The sequence below is a fragment of the Rhipicephalus microplus genome, chromosome 3 (assembly GCF_043290135.1).
Source record: "Rhipicephalus microplus isolate Deutch F79 chromosome 3, USDA_Rmic, whole genome shotgun sequence".
NCBI classification, from domain to species: domain Eukaryota; kingdom Metazoa; phylum Arthropoda; class Arachnida; order Ixodida; family Ixodidae; genus Rhipicephalus; species Rhipicephalus microplus.
In genome coordinates this window covers 97,454,022-97,471,744 of record NC_134702.1, presented here as the reverse complement: position 1 = coordinate 97,471,744, position 17,723 = coordinate 97,454,022, and the positions used below count along the sequence as shown (strand labels likewise).

At 45.9% G+C, this 17,723-nt stretch overlaps 1 protein-coding gene across 1 annotated transcript in view; it reads right to left on the bottom strand.

Moving 5' to 3' along the window:
* Nucleotides 1-17,723, bottom strand: part of Cals (calsyntenin 1) — a 276,874-nt gene that overhangs the window by 19,990 nt on the left and 239,161 nt on the right. The window contains exons 3-10 of the mRNA XM_037423274.2: nt 13,739-13,922; nt 11,602-11,813; nt 8,705-8,851; nt 7,262-7,453; nt 5,873-6,139; nt 3,060-3,238; nt 2,624-2,750; nt 1,901-2,055 (exon numbers count right to left, since the gene is read on the bottom strand). Of these exons, the coding sequence (XP_037279171.2) occupies nt 1,901-2,055; nt 2,624-2,750; nt 3,060-3,238; nt 5,873-6,139; nt 7,262-7,453; nt 8,705-8,851; nt 11,602-11,813; nt 13,739-13,922 (1,463 nt within the window). The remainder of the gene's footprint in view (nt 1-1,900; nt 2,056-2,623; nt 2,751-3,059; nt 3,239-5,872; nt 6,140-7,261; nt 7,454-8,704; nt 8,852-11,601; nt 11,814-13,738; nt 13,923-17,723) is intronic.

The window sequence follows — 17,723 nt, the reverse complement described above, 5'->3', positions numbered from 1 at the left end:
CGATTAAAATTCCTTTACCAATTATATCATGGTCATTTCCACATATCACGCTCTCATTATCTGCAAGATCCGCCTAAACAATCATTCCAACTAAATCATTCTAAAACAATACGCCAACCTTTAAGTCGTGTAAACGCTCACAAACATTCACTTTTTCCGTCAGCTATCTCCCTCTGGAACAGCCTACCCAACGACATTGTTTGTTGTAGTACGATTGACTCTTTCATCAACCGCATACAGTGTATTGAATTTGCACCATGATTTTTTTTTTTTGTTTTTTTGTTTGTTCATTTTTTAATTTTTTTTTTTCTCTGGCAATGTATGTATTTCGATGTATCTGTGTACCCACTCCTGCTTGGGCCGTGAAGGGCCTGCAGTATATTCAAAAAAAAAAAAAAAAAAAAAATTAGCTATTCGGATCTCATCTTCAAAGCACGCCTGTCTACATTCCGTGCTGCTTGTCTATGCCTGCCAATACCATGTGGCCTTGTCGGTGAACAGGGTTACTTGGGAAAGCCAGCTACTACTCCAGTTGAACCATAGCCACGTTATGGCCCCCGCTTTGCAGCTAATTGATTTATCTTCAAAAACATCCCCGCAGTTCTCGTTGCAGCTGTCGTACTGTTGCACATGCATCATTCATGACTGCTCCATCTGTCCTTTTGCTTCATTCACCATTCAACTGATAGAGGGTGGAATCTTGCAGCCATTCTAAAGAAACGCAGGAGTTCCTCCCTTGTTGGGTAAATGTGGGAAGTGAAGCTTGGCGTATGCGTGCCTAACCTGCTATGCTGTTTTCCTTTTACGAGATTGTGCAGCGCTCTCTTTTTACGTTTTTTTGTTTATTTTGAAAACGGGATGAAAGCCTAAGGAGAAAGCAAGCCTTCTGGAGGTGTTATCACCCCTTGTAATGTAGTTTGCGCCTCGTGATGCACACGTGTCTTGTGGATAGGCGGCATTTAGGTTTAACAAATGGCACAGGACTCACACAGGTCCACAACATCATCATTATGATTAGCGAAGAGGCTAGGACGCCGCACAGAAAACATTTCAGAGTCTTTTTGGTGTTGGGGCTACGATTTGGATGGAGGTCTTCGGGGTCCACAGGGGGTCAGTGGGATATGGCGACTGCGAGTCGTGTCCTGTTGATCCTCTCGTGACAAGTCGAACAACGGTGAGTACGCCTACGCGTTACCTTGTGTTTGTTGTTATGCTGATTCAGTCCGTTGGAATATTGGATAAGGTTGTTTAGTGGGTCATTAGTGATGCACTTGATTTGGCTGGCAACTGATATCGTCCTTTGTAAAAGTAGTTGAACAAAAGTACACAATGTTTGGTTTGCCCAACCATGTCTAGTGTGAGAGAGCGGCTCTCTGATCCGAGAGAGCGGCTCTCTGATCGGGACCCCACAGCCGAAATACATTTAGGAGCCCTTCTCCTATCAGGAGAATAGTGGCAAGCAAAACTTATATTGGTGCATGTGTGCCTGACATACTACTATCTTTCTTGCATTCTTTTTCTTTCATTCCTCTATGCTGATAATAGTACCTTTATCCACACGCAGCGACACAATGCTTCTACTGCTACAGGCAACAATGATGATAATGCATTCGTAAGCAGGCAACAATGGAACATGGAAATGAGAAATGAAAAGTGACCAATAAAAGATCAGATTGCTATACTCAAAATGGCTGATCGCTGACAAGCCCACGAATGAGAGAACGGCAATTACTGGAAAGCAGCCCACACACTCATGTAACTGGAGCAGCTTTAAAGGTAACGTTTCTGTATGCTTGTCAGCGCTGGTTTCTTGCGTACGACAGCGCCACTGCCACCACCAAAATCACTAACTCATAACAAGGATCCCTTAAAAAAAAGCAAAATGGCATCCTGTGCTTACCGTTCCTGCAGCCTGCGAGTCCGCAGGAGGAATGTCGAGCCACTCCTTGCAACGGTGCAGGCAAGACAGCACGTCAGGGGACTCTGTGCGTCCCCTCAGAACTGACAGGCCGGTCAGGTAGCCACGGAAGTGGAACGCCATTTTGTTGTCCTTGCCTGTACATGCATGCGCCGCAGGCGCATGTATTACTTCAATAGCTATTCAATGTGAAAGTCGATGGCCTGAGCCCTGTCTCTCAAGCAATCTAGAAAACTGGGTATGGGATAGTTGGTATTTCATTTCAAGAGAAATCACAGCACAAGGAAAGACACAGGACAAAGAGATCAACGAAGCAAGCTCTCGTCTTCGTTGGTCTCGTTGTCCCGTGTCTTTCCTTGCACTGTAATTGCTCTCAAGTAAAGCAGCGTCGTATACGATCAAGCCTTATTAGAACTACATTACCCGCTTCCATGCCTGCCGCTGCATCTGGAGAAGTGTTTGCCATTTCACCCTGACTGACCTTGTATGTCACTTTTCACATACATACATACTTTTCAGAAATTGCTGAGTTAATGCTATAATTCTGTTTTTTCAGGCAGGTCCTCTAGAGAGCTGATCTACCTATGCTATCTGTTTCTATGTTTCTATGTTTCATTAAATATGGTCCTCACTTTGCCCAGAAAACATTGCCTGATCAACCATTACAGCGCCTGCAGCAATGTTGCAGAGGAAGCTACCGCATACCTTGCCAGCAGGCTCCCACAACAAAGGTGGTGTTGATGTTCTTGGTCTGGTGCAGCGGCCAGTCATCCACGATCTCGGGGTTGTTGGCCGTCACTTTGAAGGGCCGCCCGTCAACGTAAAGGGATGCCTGCACAGTTGTTTGGGCATACTCTACATCTCTGCACTTTTAAAAGATGACTATCGCATTGCGGTTACGTAGACTTCGATTTAACATATGAATGTGCTCATGTAGTGAGTATTCACGCAATCTCAATGTTCGCATCTCATTATCCGCAGGTGGTTTAAATTTTGCGGAGCTCTCTACAACGGCATCTCTCATAGCCTGAGTCACCGCGGGATGTTTGCAACCAACCAATAATTAGGTTACTTTCTGTTTCTGTCCTGTTCCGGCGGAATGAAAAACACAGAGCGAGACTAGTCAGAAGGGCACACGCACCTCGGGGAAGTTGACCGAGACGGCGTAGTGGTGCCACCGGTCGTCGCAGACTTCGGGCGTCTTCCACCGCCACTCGGCTGGAGTGAACTTGTTGGCCTGCTCCTGGGTAGGCTCTCGTCGCAGCAGCAGGATCAGCCGGCAGTTGCGCAGAAACAGAGCTGTGTGGTGCCGGCTCATTCCTGAACGTTATGAGAGAAAACTTTCTCTTAAACTTTTTCAGGGTGTTGAAACGTTCACATCTCACAGCGGCACAAACAGGGCTGACTAAAAGAACCCCTAACCGGGCAACTTACTGAAATGCTAAAGCAAGGACACCTAATCTATTCTTAGAAGGACTGACAGCTGGGCAAGTTGGTATGAATTCATACTACTGAAACGGCACCACAAGGTATGACGAATGCACACAAAGAAGGGGAACCCGACACACAAGTGCCGACTCTCAAATGAACTTTTATTCGCATGCGCAGAACCGAAATATATACCCAGAGAGCCTATAATTTGAAAGATTATTGAAGCTTGGCACATACAAAAAGAAGAAAAATCATGCACCAGCTTCCCGTCTGTAGGTTTGCAAAATACATAAATGTTACTCGAATGGGTAGAGCTAGATACTGTTTGTTTTTGTGTATCTTTATTGGTTGCTTTGACTGGTTATCATATGTTTATGTGTGCGTGCTATCTGTGAGAAGCCACGCGTGCAAGTATATTTATTTAGGTTCTGCACATGTGAATAAAAGTTCACTTGAGAGTCGACGCGTGTGTTCCGTGTTCCCCTTTTTCGTGTGCATTCTTACCTTGCGGTGCCCGTTTCATAATAATTTATTCTTTTCTGCATTTTACAAGCTGTATTGCAGTGAAGCCTACTAAAGCAGATTTGTAGGCATGTGCAAATAGTAAATTTTAGGCTAACAGAGAAGAGTGATTTGTTTTAATTTTGAATTTAAATCGAATAGGTTGTATAACATATTGTAAAAAAATGAGCATGTTTGTCATGACCTAGCTAACTTGCACATCATTTCGATTTGAAACAAGGCATGTGCAAAGATGGTTCTTTTTTGATCAAAGGGAAGCCCGAACAACCCTCAATAGTATGTAGCAGGATTTGGAAACACAACATCTTAAAATTTACTAGTATGCTTAGAGCATATGGAAAGGTATAACAAGCTTTCACACTTTCAAAAATGATAATTTAATGTACAATATAATATGTTTATTGTTCATTGCTTGAGGTGGGGTTTCGTGGCAGTGCAGCTTTCCCTTGGGTAGGTGTAATCATGGTATAGCATTTCTCCACTGCAGCGAAACTACCTTTGCAAGCAGTTACAAGCAGTTCATAGTCTAGTTGTTCATTTTGAACACTTCCAAATTTATACCACCTCAAGTTCACTTCAAAATGGATTCAAATACTGTAATATTTGTTTGATTATTCGAAGCACACAAATATTCACACATGCGTACAAATTTTTCAGTATGGGGGGCAAAGAAAATTCACGCCACGTATTTGGGGCAAACTTGCTAATTTCTGTATCTATCTTGCTTTGTCCTTCAGTATCGGTAACCCGCATGACAAGATCTGCTAAGATGGTACCGTTTAGCGGGCATGAATACTTTTAATGTTGCAAGTGGCTTAAGTCACTTAGAAAAGGCGTAGTTACAGGGGTCCAGCAAGATATTTTGGATGTGCAGGTGGATGGAAATTCGCTACTTGCATGTGCCCTGCCATAGGCTTAAAAGGGGAGTGCAAGGGGGGTGGGGGGTGGCTAACCCTCCCTCGAACTTTAGATAATACTTTACTGTGCTGTAGGAATAATCTATATAGCTTATTAGCACACTCAGGTCGCAGCCTTCAGGACTGCCAGCCAATAATGCATGTTGCGCACCACTAAGGAGTTTTCGAATAGGGGCCCTAAAAGTTTGGCACTTTAGACACCCAATTTTCGGTCACTCTAGTCTTGGCCGAGAGCCGTCACTTCAGTGTGTGCTGTGACGTTCGTCTGATGCAAAGCTTTTGGGGCAGGCTTTGGGGCTCCCGGTAAATTCGAGAAATAGCGTCCCCAACGCAAAATCCAAATGCGGTTTGAGTTTCACAAATGAGCAGTGGCCTCTACGCTATTTCCTTGGGGCCCCAAACTTTTGGGTCACCTATTCAAAAATCCCCATTGACTACTCTTGCTGGTCATTTCACGGCAGTGAAAGAAAGGCCGCTAGTACTGAATGCGCCCCTCCCTTCGCAGATGCGACCCCCTGCAATAAGTTCTGTGGACACCGTAGTGTACTGCAATATTTTTGCATGGGATTTCCAAGGAAATGTTACAAGTGTCTTTTACAGCAAGTGATTCAATTTACCGGTGTTCAAAATTGTTGCAGGGTAATGATGGCCCCCAGTGGAAAGAATGAGTGGTCAAAACAGAGCTATTTAACCGGCATAACCTTGCCCATTCATCAGAAGAACACATAAGTGACAACCGCAGTGAGTATGCTCATTGTAAAGTTAAACTGTCGAGTTTATGTGCCATTGATACACATGTCGTTTTGAATTTCAACGTAGTTGACAGCCCTTTCATAAGCCTAGGAATGCATAGTATGCACTTTGTGACAGGCACACAGTTTCGTTACGATAAGCTTCATTCAATATAGCCTTAACACAGCATTGACTACAACTTTTGTGAAGAGGGCCTGCCTTTTGAAGGAGTGACTGTGTGGTAGCAGAGCCAACTTAGTAAAAGTGATCACCGGCCAAAGATAACACTTGTAATCGGTGAACTCAGAATCATCGAGTGGAAAAGCAGCCCAGCAAATTCAACAACACGTACGGTGGTCATCGGAGTTGCATAGCACATGCTCCTTGAGATGACTGGCATTGTGGGAAGTGGGCGCACGGTGGCGCATCCAGAAGCCCACCGTGAAGACGTTGGTCAGGTTGTGCGACACGGTGGACTCTGGGATGACGACGGCATTGGTGGCGCCGTCAAACTCGTAGATCTGGTCACTCTCACGACCCTCGTCTGTTGGCAGCCCCTGCGTCCACTCCGCTCCAACGCCGGGGCTTGGCAGCAGGTCTACACTGTCCGAGCTGGCACCTGCATTAACACACAGAGAAATGTTTACAAGCATTATAACAGATATGTGGTAGGCCATTCTAAAAGAGAACATTTCATTTTTACTTTAAGACTATAAAATTAAAATATATCAAGTCAGACTTTTCTGAACATGACATATACTTAATGTGCCATCAGCAAGTCATTCAAACTTGACTTTACGCAAGTTGAATTTTTAGTAGTTGCTTTTTGAATGTATATTGTGTGCTTCAGTTTACATTGGCACCCTTTATATGCCAATAGAAACATCAAAAAATGGGTGTTTACAAATGCATCACATGGTCAGATCTCAACTTCAGAAATACAGAATGAGGACAGATCACAGATTTAAATATAAATATTACCAACCCCGTCTTTTTCATTGGGCACTGTGTTTTTTATAGGGCACTGTTATAGGGCACAGCTTGACAGAGTCCTTGAATAGAGAATCTATTGAGTACGCTCCCCAAAAATGTTCTGTCGAATTAACAGATTCTATGCAAAGAACAGGAATACGTAGTGACAATTCTTGCAAAAAAAAGTTTGTGTACCGATTAGCAACGCTGCCTCAATGCCAGATGACTGCGATGGACGCAGATGTGACAGACAGGTCATGGAGAACTAAGCAAATGAATGAATGGATGTATGAATAGATAAAAGAACTTTACTAAGGCCCAATAGTTTGTGCCAGTAATCTAAATGAAAGCTTGTTCTTTTGTTTTATTGTCAGGCAAGTCTGTGTCCTCTCAGACAAAGCCAGTTGCTTTCTTACCACTGCGCTCTTGTGATCTTCATCACAAAGTGACAGCCCAAATAAGCTAATGAAATTACAAAACTGCAGATTTGGAATATCCGGAATCGAATTCAATTCTAAGAACATCGTGAAGCTCGGACAATTTACGTCTAGCTATACGACATCATCGAGCATTCTGAATCAGACCAAGGTGACTGTACAATTTGATTACACAGTGCTGCAGTCTTACAGGAGTGCTGATAAGAATCAAATTGTCAAGATACTAACGATACAACGATCACATCCTGCACAGCAGCACGATAATTCAAACAAAACTGCAAAATAACCCAAAAGTGACAAGCAAAAAGTAGTAAACGTGGCGATTCACTGACCACAAAGTTTTCTCTGAGAGTCGACCGAGTAGGTGTCCCGGTCACACCCCTTGCCCACGTGACGTGTAGCAAGGGTCAGACGAGCCGACAGCTGTTCAGGTTCGCAGGCTCCTTCACACAGCTCCAGCTGCGCATCAGGGAACAGGGCCCTCCGACCAGATCCCGGAGTGTACTCCACATGTTCCTCCATGCCTGCAAGTTGCAAACAGTAAAGCTCAAGGGGTCACTACACGAGTGTGTTACTGTGGCTGCGTTCAATAGAGAGGTTTAGTTTAGTGCAGGCAACGGCCTAGCGCACGCATCGCCAGAGAGGGAGCACGGCTGCACATGCGCTGTACATAAAAGAGATGCGTGCATTTGCACACGTGACAGATGTGTACACTAGATCACGGCGCTACGTTGCGCACGCTACAGCCGTTGGGCATCTTAGCAGTGGCTCTCGCGAGATCTCCACCTGGTGAGAGCATGAAATTCAAGATGGCCACGACCAACAGTAGCCCAAGCAGCAGTGCGGTCATGGCTGTGAGTAAATCCCGCATGCATTTTACGATTTCCCTTGATTTGGAGCTCTTGGCCCCCGTGCATTGGACAGTTATTGCTGTTAAAATACAGGATCTACCGGGGATGCCTTTCAACGCCCCGAATATCCTCAGTTTTCATGTCTTGTGTCTTGACTCGTGCCAACTATGGTTGGCTTTTGTAGTTTATTGCCTAGTCACTAGGTGGTGCCAAGTACCACTCCAAGACGAAGGTGTTGATGCTTAGGCGCAGTCCATGTGTCCGTTTTCGCGCACGCTAAACTAATACTGCAGCCTCAGCTGTAACGTACGTAGTGCGCAAGCCGTTGTGCATGTAGCACCTTGCGTGCAGTAAACTAAAACTCTCTAATTAACGTAGGAACGTCCTGTTTCACAGCTTGTGCTAGTTCGATTGTGTTTCTGAGTTGCCGTAATATCTTGAGCAAGCGCCCTCTCTACAATGAAACATAATCTGACGAGATTTTGAAAAGAGTCCCTTGCTCGGTCGCGGACCAAAATTCAAGACGGCAGTGCAAGTGCTGCTATAAATGAAGAATGTACATTTGCATTAATAATGAAATGCTTAATTGAATACGCATGCACTCATTGCATTTTTTTTTCGGCCCACGTCGGGTGAATGGCAACAGTACGACACACTGAAAATGACGGGAGAGAAGAGAGGGCCGCTTGCTCACTCCTTGGGGCACATAAAAAATGGATGGATGCACTTGCTCCGGTAGGGCTGCTTGCTCGGAATTTTATGGTAATATCTGCAAAACGTAACAACTGAAACAGAAATTCAGTTGCAATGACGTTTCTATACCAACTTTAGTCAGTGATTTGCACTTTGTAAACCCTCTATTTAAAGCCTGACAACTTCCAAAGTGATTTTTAAATGCTGTAATTAGTACAACGAAAGACCCACCTTTCCATCCGACCTTGCACACCCTGTTGACTTTGATGGTGACAGTAACTGGGTGGCTCTGCTTCATGCTACAATCAAAGGCAACCACCTGGAAGATGTGGTTGCTGCTTGCCTCCCAGTCCAAGGGCTCCGTGGTCCAGATGATGCCTGAATACACAAAATGAGAAACAAGTATGCTTGCTAAGCTGGATCATCACCATAAAATGAATTAATGTAAACTGCTGGAAAAAAGCCTATCCCTTCTAGCAATATCCAACTGTTAATGTCTTCCATCCGACAACTTCATTTGTCCACTCTATATCACTTATGCAGGTTTGCGCATTATCGTACACATCGTGCCCACATCTCTTCTGGAAGGTTCAAAACTAATTAAATAAATTAATAAAGAAAGAAAAGCCACTTTCAATTGTTTCTTTTTATGTTGCCAAAAGTTTCAAAAAAGTTTGTCTGGTCTGGTAACATGATGATGAAGAAGCTGAGATCACTGAACAAGTGGAAGGAAAAAAAGACATGCGATGTCTTAGGGCTTGTACGAGTTTCATGATTACACTGTGATAACGAAGCATGCAAAAATGACTCATGTGATTTTCATCTACGCAGGGGTACAACAACCATAAAATTAGGAGCAATTTTTCGAGCAGAAGAATCATACTTTTGGAGCCCTAAAATGTGAATTTGGAGCAGGTTATGGGAAATAAAACAACTATTTTTTTATCACGAATGACCAAACTTGGAGCAAATAAGGCTTACATTTAGAAAATAAAGTATGTTCAAGCCATTAAACATCACCTAAATCATGCAAAGTTAACATGAGCAATGCTGTTTCAATAAAACTATTATTCCAATCTACCTCACTGAGCAAACAATGATAAACTTCATATTAGCACTTGCTGCGTTTGTCGAATCCGTTGACAGAATCAGTGAATCAAAATGTTGGTCAGTCAAGATGGTGACCTTAAAATTCAAGGGGAAGGAAAGATAGAAATAGAGAGCAAAGACAGGGCTCTGTTGGCTACCCTACTGATGGCTCTGTTGGCTACCCTCTGTTGGCTACCCAACAGCTTGGCTCTGTTGGCTACCCTACTGAAACTCAAGCGATTCGTGACACTGAGTAGGGGTGGCAAAAAAAAAAAAAAAACCTGCGCAGTATCTCTTTGTTTTCTCTATTTACGGCGGCAGAAGTGTCATACACTGCTCCACATGATTGCCAGTAAGTTTTTCAGACGTCAGCGATCATACTAGTGTTCACAATTATGCGGTAGTATACAGGCATGAGTAATTGAACATAATTTGCAGTCCCGTGAGCAATGCTAACAACCCCTTCCAAATCATAATACGCTTTTCCGCAGGACACCACTGTATTCCGACGAAGGTGGTTTAAGCAGCATTTCGCACGGGTTAGAACAAGGCCAATAAATTTTCGAGCCCCACTACGCCTCCCCTTCACCTCCTCCTTTTTTTCTTTACGATTTAGGGCACAACATCTCGGCTCGCTCAAACGGCGCGTTCTACCAGATAAAGTAACAGCGGCTCACGCTCGGCAGGGGTGCAAAAGCTGTACCAATTGCACCAATCTGATACAATTCCCCATTTTTGCGCCGAGCTGCGCCGAAATGCCCAACCAGCCTCAAAATTTTCTCAGTTGCGCTAATTCCAGCCTGCAGTTTGAGTCATCAATCAATCCAACAGTGCAAACTCTAATCTGAAACCACGGTAACCTACCCACGCTAACCTTAATCCTATTAGGTCAAGGCACTCGCGAGACGCGATCGACCAGATAAAGTGATAAAGCTGTGCACATATCGGTCCACTGACCACAACGGATACACTCGCTCGCTGGATTTCGTGCCGACCGCTTGTGCCGTCACGACCTCTGACGTCAGCGTAGCTCTGGCCGACTGGGATGGCCCTACGCCATCTCCTGACGCCGATCTTAGACGACAGTGTAGCTCTGGCCTAGTGGATTTGCCCTACGCTATCTCCTGACGCCGACGAGAGCTGTCGCCAAAGGTGCCCCTTCCTCGGATTCCTGCCACCGTGTCCATATTTCCTGTCTTCTCCTCACTTCCGTCGTTCGCTGTCCCTGCGCCTCGCTCTCTCCTTCCTCTCTGTCCTTTTACCTTTTAATCCTATCCTTTTAATCCCTTCTCTACCCCCATTCCTCGTGAGCTACTGTTGAGCTGTCCTCCTCTTGAGAGACAGTTACAAGGTTCACTTTTCTCTTCTTTTTCACTTAAAATCACTCTACCCCCCCCCCCCCCCCCCCCCGCCCACCCTTTCGCAACGGATACCTATCAGCGGGACGACGCAACTTCAAGAGAAAAATGCGTTGCCATAGCCACGAACGCTTCCCAAGAAATATGAACTTTCTAGTCAGGAAAAGCAGCTATGTCATGTTAGTAACTAGAGCTGGGAGCACATACCGCATTTTCCGCGCGCGAACAGAGCCGACGAGCTGCGAACGCCGGCAATGCCGGCGACCACGTTGGTCGCCATAGCAACGGCACATAAAACATTTTTCTGTCTTGAAGTTGCGTTAGTTGCGTCGTCCCGGCGACAGACATCCGGTGCTGTCACCGGATCATTACGACTCCGTCAGTGACCGCACGCAACTTTATCATCATTTCAACTCAGGCTTTTGCTAGAAACGTTGAAAAAAGATGCTATTCAAATGTAGAGAGAGAAAAAGACAAGGGTGCTCAATGAAAGCAAACCTGCAACATTTAGAAAAACTGCAAGCTGGACATTTACTGACAGCAAACAGTACAGCCTGCCGTCTCAGTTTCTTTTAAAAATGCTAAACTTTAATCACAAATGCACATCTCACTTTGCCGTCCTGTTTTGCATTGCTACCACTAAAATACAGCCACACCGGCACGAGTGGGTGGAGTACTCACCTTCAGAATCGATGGAGAAGGGCACGTGCGAGTCCAAGATGTCGTACTTGCAGATCTCGCTGTTCTTGGGCGTGCAGTCCGCGTCGAGAGCGCGCACACGAAGCACGCGCTCGTGCGGTGGCCGGCCCTCGTCCACGCTGCCCTGGTAGGACTCTTCCTCCCATCGAGGCGCAAACTCGTTGACGTCATCTACTGTCAGGTGCACAGTCACGCTGCAATGAGGGCATGCAATGCGCACAGGTCAACTACAGAATCGCAACTCGGTGAGCACAATATGCAAATAATCCACTAATGGGCACAGCCGGGGAGCACACTAGCGGCAAAACACGCGCGGCACGCTGGCAGCGGCAACAGACGAGCCTCTAAAGCTGCCACGCAGCAGAATTGTCGGGGCGCCAGAGGAATGCGTCTCGGCGCCATTTTTCGCAGTAAACCACGAAGCGTTTTCTGAGCATGCCAATCAGAGCGGCTTCCACACCCCTTCCATGCACGTACGCGCTTTGCACAGCGGGTCACTCGGCAGGATGCTTGTTGGTGGGGTTAAGGGTGCCGCCGTGCGGCCGATGTGCAAATTTTCCCGCCGCGCGAAAGCGGATCCAGTTTCCGCTTCACGGCTTTGGCTGCGCTAGATCAAACCACGTGATCGAACCAGCCGGTCGCAGACGGCGGCAAAAGTATGCGAACGCGTCGGTGATGGCTAGCATCGGCTCAAATGACAGAAAAGCAGGGAGGTCCACCAGAAATCGGGGCACCTGGTTTGCTACCCTGCATTAAGGAAAGGGGGAATAGAGAAGAGAAATAAATTGAATAAAAAAGTAAACACGCGGAAAAAGAAAAAGAGACAGAGCGGAGGTGCTATAGCTTATTCAATTGGCCACTACCACGCAAAAAGTTCAATAAGGCCTTGAATTATTTTCCGTGCGAAGGCAGACTATGTCAGCATTCGAGCACTGACTATTCTGACAGGGGCCTGTCGTCAAGGTGGGCTAACGCAGCAGCTAGCAGTTGTCTGTGCACGCTGTAACGAGAGCAGTAACAGAGAACGTGCTCTATCGTTTCATCGCTGCTGCAATGATCGCAAGCAGCACTGTCTTTGGCGCCAGGATTTTTTTCACTGGAGCTGTGAAGGAGAGCACCGACGATAAGCGAGTTCGTTCAGGGGGGGGGGGGGGGGGGGGCATGCTAACTATACGATTTTTCAACTATGTTTGATTTTGGGAGGAGAGCATAAGGGCGGGGGCAAGCGAAAATTTGGGGAGGGGGGGGGGGGGGGGGGGCTCCAGGAGCCGTGTACCCCCCGCTGGCGCCGCCCCTATCAGCGTCTTTAACATGCTAAAACAGAACACTTGAAGGAAGCGCCAGCAACAGTATAGCCTATGAAAGAGAAAGTGTGCCCGCGTAGCAAGCGGTTATCACTTCTTCCGGCGGCAAAAGAGCTAAGTTCGAGAGCCACTCTTCCTAGTGGCGACAACACGGATACTTGAGTTAATACCTGAGATACAGACTATGAATACTACAGCAAATGCACAGTGTACATGTGTGAGTACCTCGCTCGCTCAAAAGGCATTGTTCGAAGAGAGCCGACTGCTTGCTCAGCAAGAGACATATGCAAATCGTGCGTCCGTTCGTTCTTGTCGCTGAGCATACCGCGAAAAGGCATGTAGTATGCGTAATATTTAGTCGACAGTTGGTGAACGTTGGTCAAAAGTTGGCACACCCCGAAAGAGAAGGTGTGTGCCCTTTTTAAGAAAATAAACAGTTCATCGTGGAGTATTTTACAGCGCAACGGGTTAGATACGGACAGAGAAGGGACACAGCACTACGTATCCGTATCCCTATCTAACCCGTGGGGATGCAAAATATTCCACGATGAACATCCACCAACTCTCCCAACTCACGATTCTGCTTCAAGATAAACAGTGTACGGCAGTAATATGTCGATAGAACATCGTTCAGACGTGATCATAGTTTATTTTACTGATAGTCATTTCGTGGCCAAACGTCGCGCTGGCCTAGTAATTATCATGGTGGACTGCCGATCCGAATGCCACGTATACTATATGGCCCCATATCGTGAATATAGGACGTGAAACCAAGACAGCTATTATTACCACAAACGGGGATATATAAGACTCACTTTTCGGAGACGAGCCCGTTGCATCCGACGGCGGCGATGTCAAACTTGTAGTTTCGGTGCTTCTCGCAGTTGAGCTCCTTCTTGGCGAACAGCTCGGCCTTGCCCGTTGCCTCGTCGGTGATGCGAACCTCGAAGGGCGCCTCACCGTGACGCTTGTTGGTCACCAGGAAGCGGCACACCTTGGCTGCAGAGGAAGAAGAAGAAGAGAGGGCGATGTATAAGGCATCGTTGTATACTATATACATGTACACGTGAGAGGACGGGCTGAATGTATATACCAATATACACCACTTGGAGTGGAGTCATTCGCAAACTGGGCTGCAGCGAAAGGGAGGTGCCGTCTGAGAAGTGGTGTATATCACATGGCTACGGAAACAGAACGGTAAACGGGACTGCCAGCAAACAAATAAATGAATAAGTAAATAAATAGATAAATAAATAAATGACCTAAAGGGGGAGTGTAGGCTAACACATGCACAGCATACCCGCCCACCTCTGACACTGAGGCAATGCAGAATATTTGGCTAACATGTATACGCAGAGGTTTTCACGAAGATGTGGTTAGACGGCTGAAGCGTTAATTGCTAAAAACGAAAACAATAAGACCAACAAGAACAATAGAAAGTAAAACGAAGGCGACACAAAAAGAGTCTCAGTATTAGCAAGCTGTCTCGCGAATGCTTTCAAAGAGCGTTGGCCAGTTTGTCTATACGCAGTCATATATATGCACACACGAAGAACACCATCTGGGAACAGGTATATACACTTTACAGTATATACAACACCGAGCTCAGTGTTTGCAGGAGCGCGCAAACTCTTCGGGAAGTGTGTACATCCCTTGCAGTGGGACAGGTATGCTCGTGTAATGGCACAGATGACACCCACGTATACGATATATCACCAAAACCACATATATGATCCTTCGGTCTACCGATAGCTCCGCTCCCTTGTATACAGAAGCTGTCTGTGCATGTAGTACGTAAGTCAGTGTTTACCGCAAAAAGTTGCCCTTGAGTGTCGATTAATACGGATGCATTACGTCGTTTCTGCAAGCTTGCGCTGTTTGCCTTTGGAGCAACGTCCGTGATTTGTCCGGACCAGGTGCGGATTGACCGATTATCGCTTCTCAGAATCGAACAGCCATTTTTACATCGGCTAAGTGGGCGTGGACGTTATAATTAATTCCCACGGCTCCAACGTGAGTTCTCATAACTGCTTACAACGTGGCGGCCACTCTAATAATGAATTGGCACCAGTGACGCTTGTAGCTAACGGGCGAATCCTGGGGAACGACACCCAAATTTATATAAGAAGCGAGACGGGTATACATGCTATAAAAGAAAAAAAGTGAGGCCTAGATGCAGACTAAACTAACCTCAAACTTGAAAACTGCTGAATCAGAAAAAAATGTTGGTCTTCGGGGGGAAAAAAAAGAGGGTTATTGAAACAGACGTCGTATAGCACAGCTGGCACCACATTACTTTAGTAATATCGGCTATTAGCGATGAGCATGAACTCATTATATGCTGACATATGCAAGAAACGTACGTTTAGTTCGTTATATCAGACAATTAAGTACACAGTGTTCAACGCCCCTCATTCAAGGAAATCAAGCTAGAAACATTTTTAAAAACGTTCATTATTGAAATGTTCAAGCGTTGCTTCTTGTGAACGTACTCATTTAACTTTGTGTGTGTGTGTGTGTGTGTGTGTGCGTGTGTGTGTGTGCGTGTGTGTGTGTGCGTGCGTGCGTGCGAGTGTGTTTTACTATTCTTGAACCACGGATGCGTGTTCCCAAGGGCCCTTCAAATCTTCTAAGACAGCAAAGTCTTAACCCCCCCCCCCCCCCCCCGTCTCTTGGAACAGCTTAGAAAAACTGGGTCACGGAAGGTCGAGCTCCTCAAACTGCTTTCGGGGAAGCCGACGCCAAGTGAAAATACCGGAAGCTAGGGCACCGAGCACGGATTGGAAATGATTTTCGATTCCTCTTTTTCAACGGCGCGCTTGATAACAGCGCGCCACATAAAACGTCGACGTATTCCCCAGTTGAATTAAAACGACCTACTTCAATTCGCATATATATTCACTCAACATATTTAAGCATTCGGAGGCGGATTGTTCATGTTAAAGTGAACTGACGCCACGAAAAATACGTGTATCGTTATTTTTCCATCACTATTGCCAATTATAAAGGTTTAGAAGGGGGAGAGCCACAGAAAGTACTAAAAAAAAACCCGGAAAATACAACGAATATCTACGAATGATAAATGACATTAACGAAAACAGTCACTAAGTAAGGTGAGAAGCGTGCCCGTCATAGGTTTGACCAATTCAGAAACTTCGAAAATTAGTAAGATGCTCACGTTTAATATTTAAAAAATGTTTTTTGAAACACCACACAAACGAAACGTGAACTGTGTACACAGTTCAGTAATAGCCAATAACTTCTTCTGATTAACTGAATAGGCGTTCACAAGAAGATATCTTCAAATGAGGCTCGGTGGGCAGTCTCTTCATGGTGATTTGTAGAAAAACCCGTATATTCTTTGAAGAGCAGTCTGTATAATTTTAATGAAAGCTCGCTAGCAAAATTTTGTCGCAAAAAAACAAAAAGTTGTGAGGTGTCCGCGCACGGCATCGAAACCCGTACACCGGGGAACCCAATTATCGGCAGGCGGTCTCCTCGGGAACCACGCACAAACAGATTGGCCGGCCAGGATTCTGAGAAAACGACCCCTTGCGTTACACCACCCTAACCAACGCACTGTTACCGAACAACGCAAGCGAATAAAAAGCTCGCTGCTCTGCGATTCGCCCTACGATAACACCTCACAACGTTCAAGAATGAGAACACGCGGACACGACAAAGACAGCCTGAACAACAGAACATTATTATTGTCACGCCGTATTTTGTTTTTATTTTCTTTTAACGCACCACTGACGCGTCTGAATGTCCGGTCATGAAGAAAACGCGAGATAAAAGAAATGACTAAAGAAAAAAATAAAATAAAAAGCACCCTCGACGACATACATTTCGTGAAATATCGAACGAAAAGAAAACGCTGACGAAGAAAGAAAATAGAAAGCGGCACAGATGAAAGAACGCACTCGAACAAGGCCGAACGGCCGACAGGACAGATAAAGCCAAGATGCAGCGAACCGGAAAGGTCGAATCAATATCCGTTCTTCCTTCCTCTCTTCTTCTCTGGTGAACGCTACATAGAAGACAGGAGAGAGAGAGAGAGAGAGAGAGAGAGAGAGAGTGAATTGAAGGTTTGCGCGTAAAAGCATGGTTCTACTGCGAACAGCAGCAGTAGCAGGAGACGACAACGACAGTGATGGTATTGCCGCAATAGTATATGGTGCCGAATGCCTCACGGCCGTCCAGTCTCCCCGACAACAACCGGTCAAGCCTCCTTTTACGAGAGTCAAAAAACCGACCCGCCCACTACACGAGAGCGCTGACAACCGAACCGAAGAAGCGACGAACATCGCCACCACGAGTCAGTGCAGGGGAAGGAAAGACGGGAGAAAAGGACGCAGATGCTGTGCTGGTGTCGCGGCAATGTCGCAACAGGTCGTATATATGTGAAGGATGGGGGCGGCAGCTACACGGCAGAAGGTACATAAAATAGCCAAAGCGGAAGGAAGCCGCAGAAAGCGTGGTGACCGCACTCTTTTTCTTTCCCCTGCCGTTGTCGCGAGAGGGTTATTTATGTCAAACGATCCACGTGCCCACACGCACGGTTGCAGTAGCAATGCTTTCTCGCTTTCTTTCTTCCTCGCTTCGTTAAAGAACCCCAGGTGGTCGAAATTTCCGGAGCCTTCCACTACAGCGCCTGTTATAATCATATTGTGGTTTTGGGACGTTAAACCCCACGTATCAATCAATATTCCTCGCTTTCTTCTTCTCTGAGCTACTTATTCATCTCTGCTGTTGTTCATGCTTGCAACGCTTTTACAACGGCTTTCGGATGCGACTCGC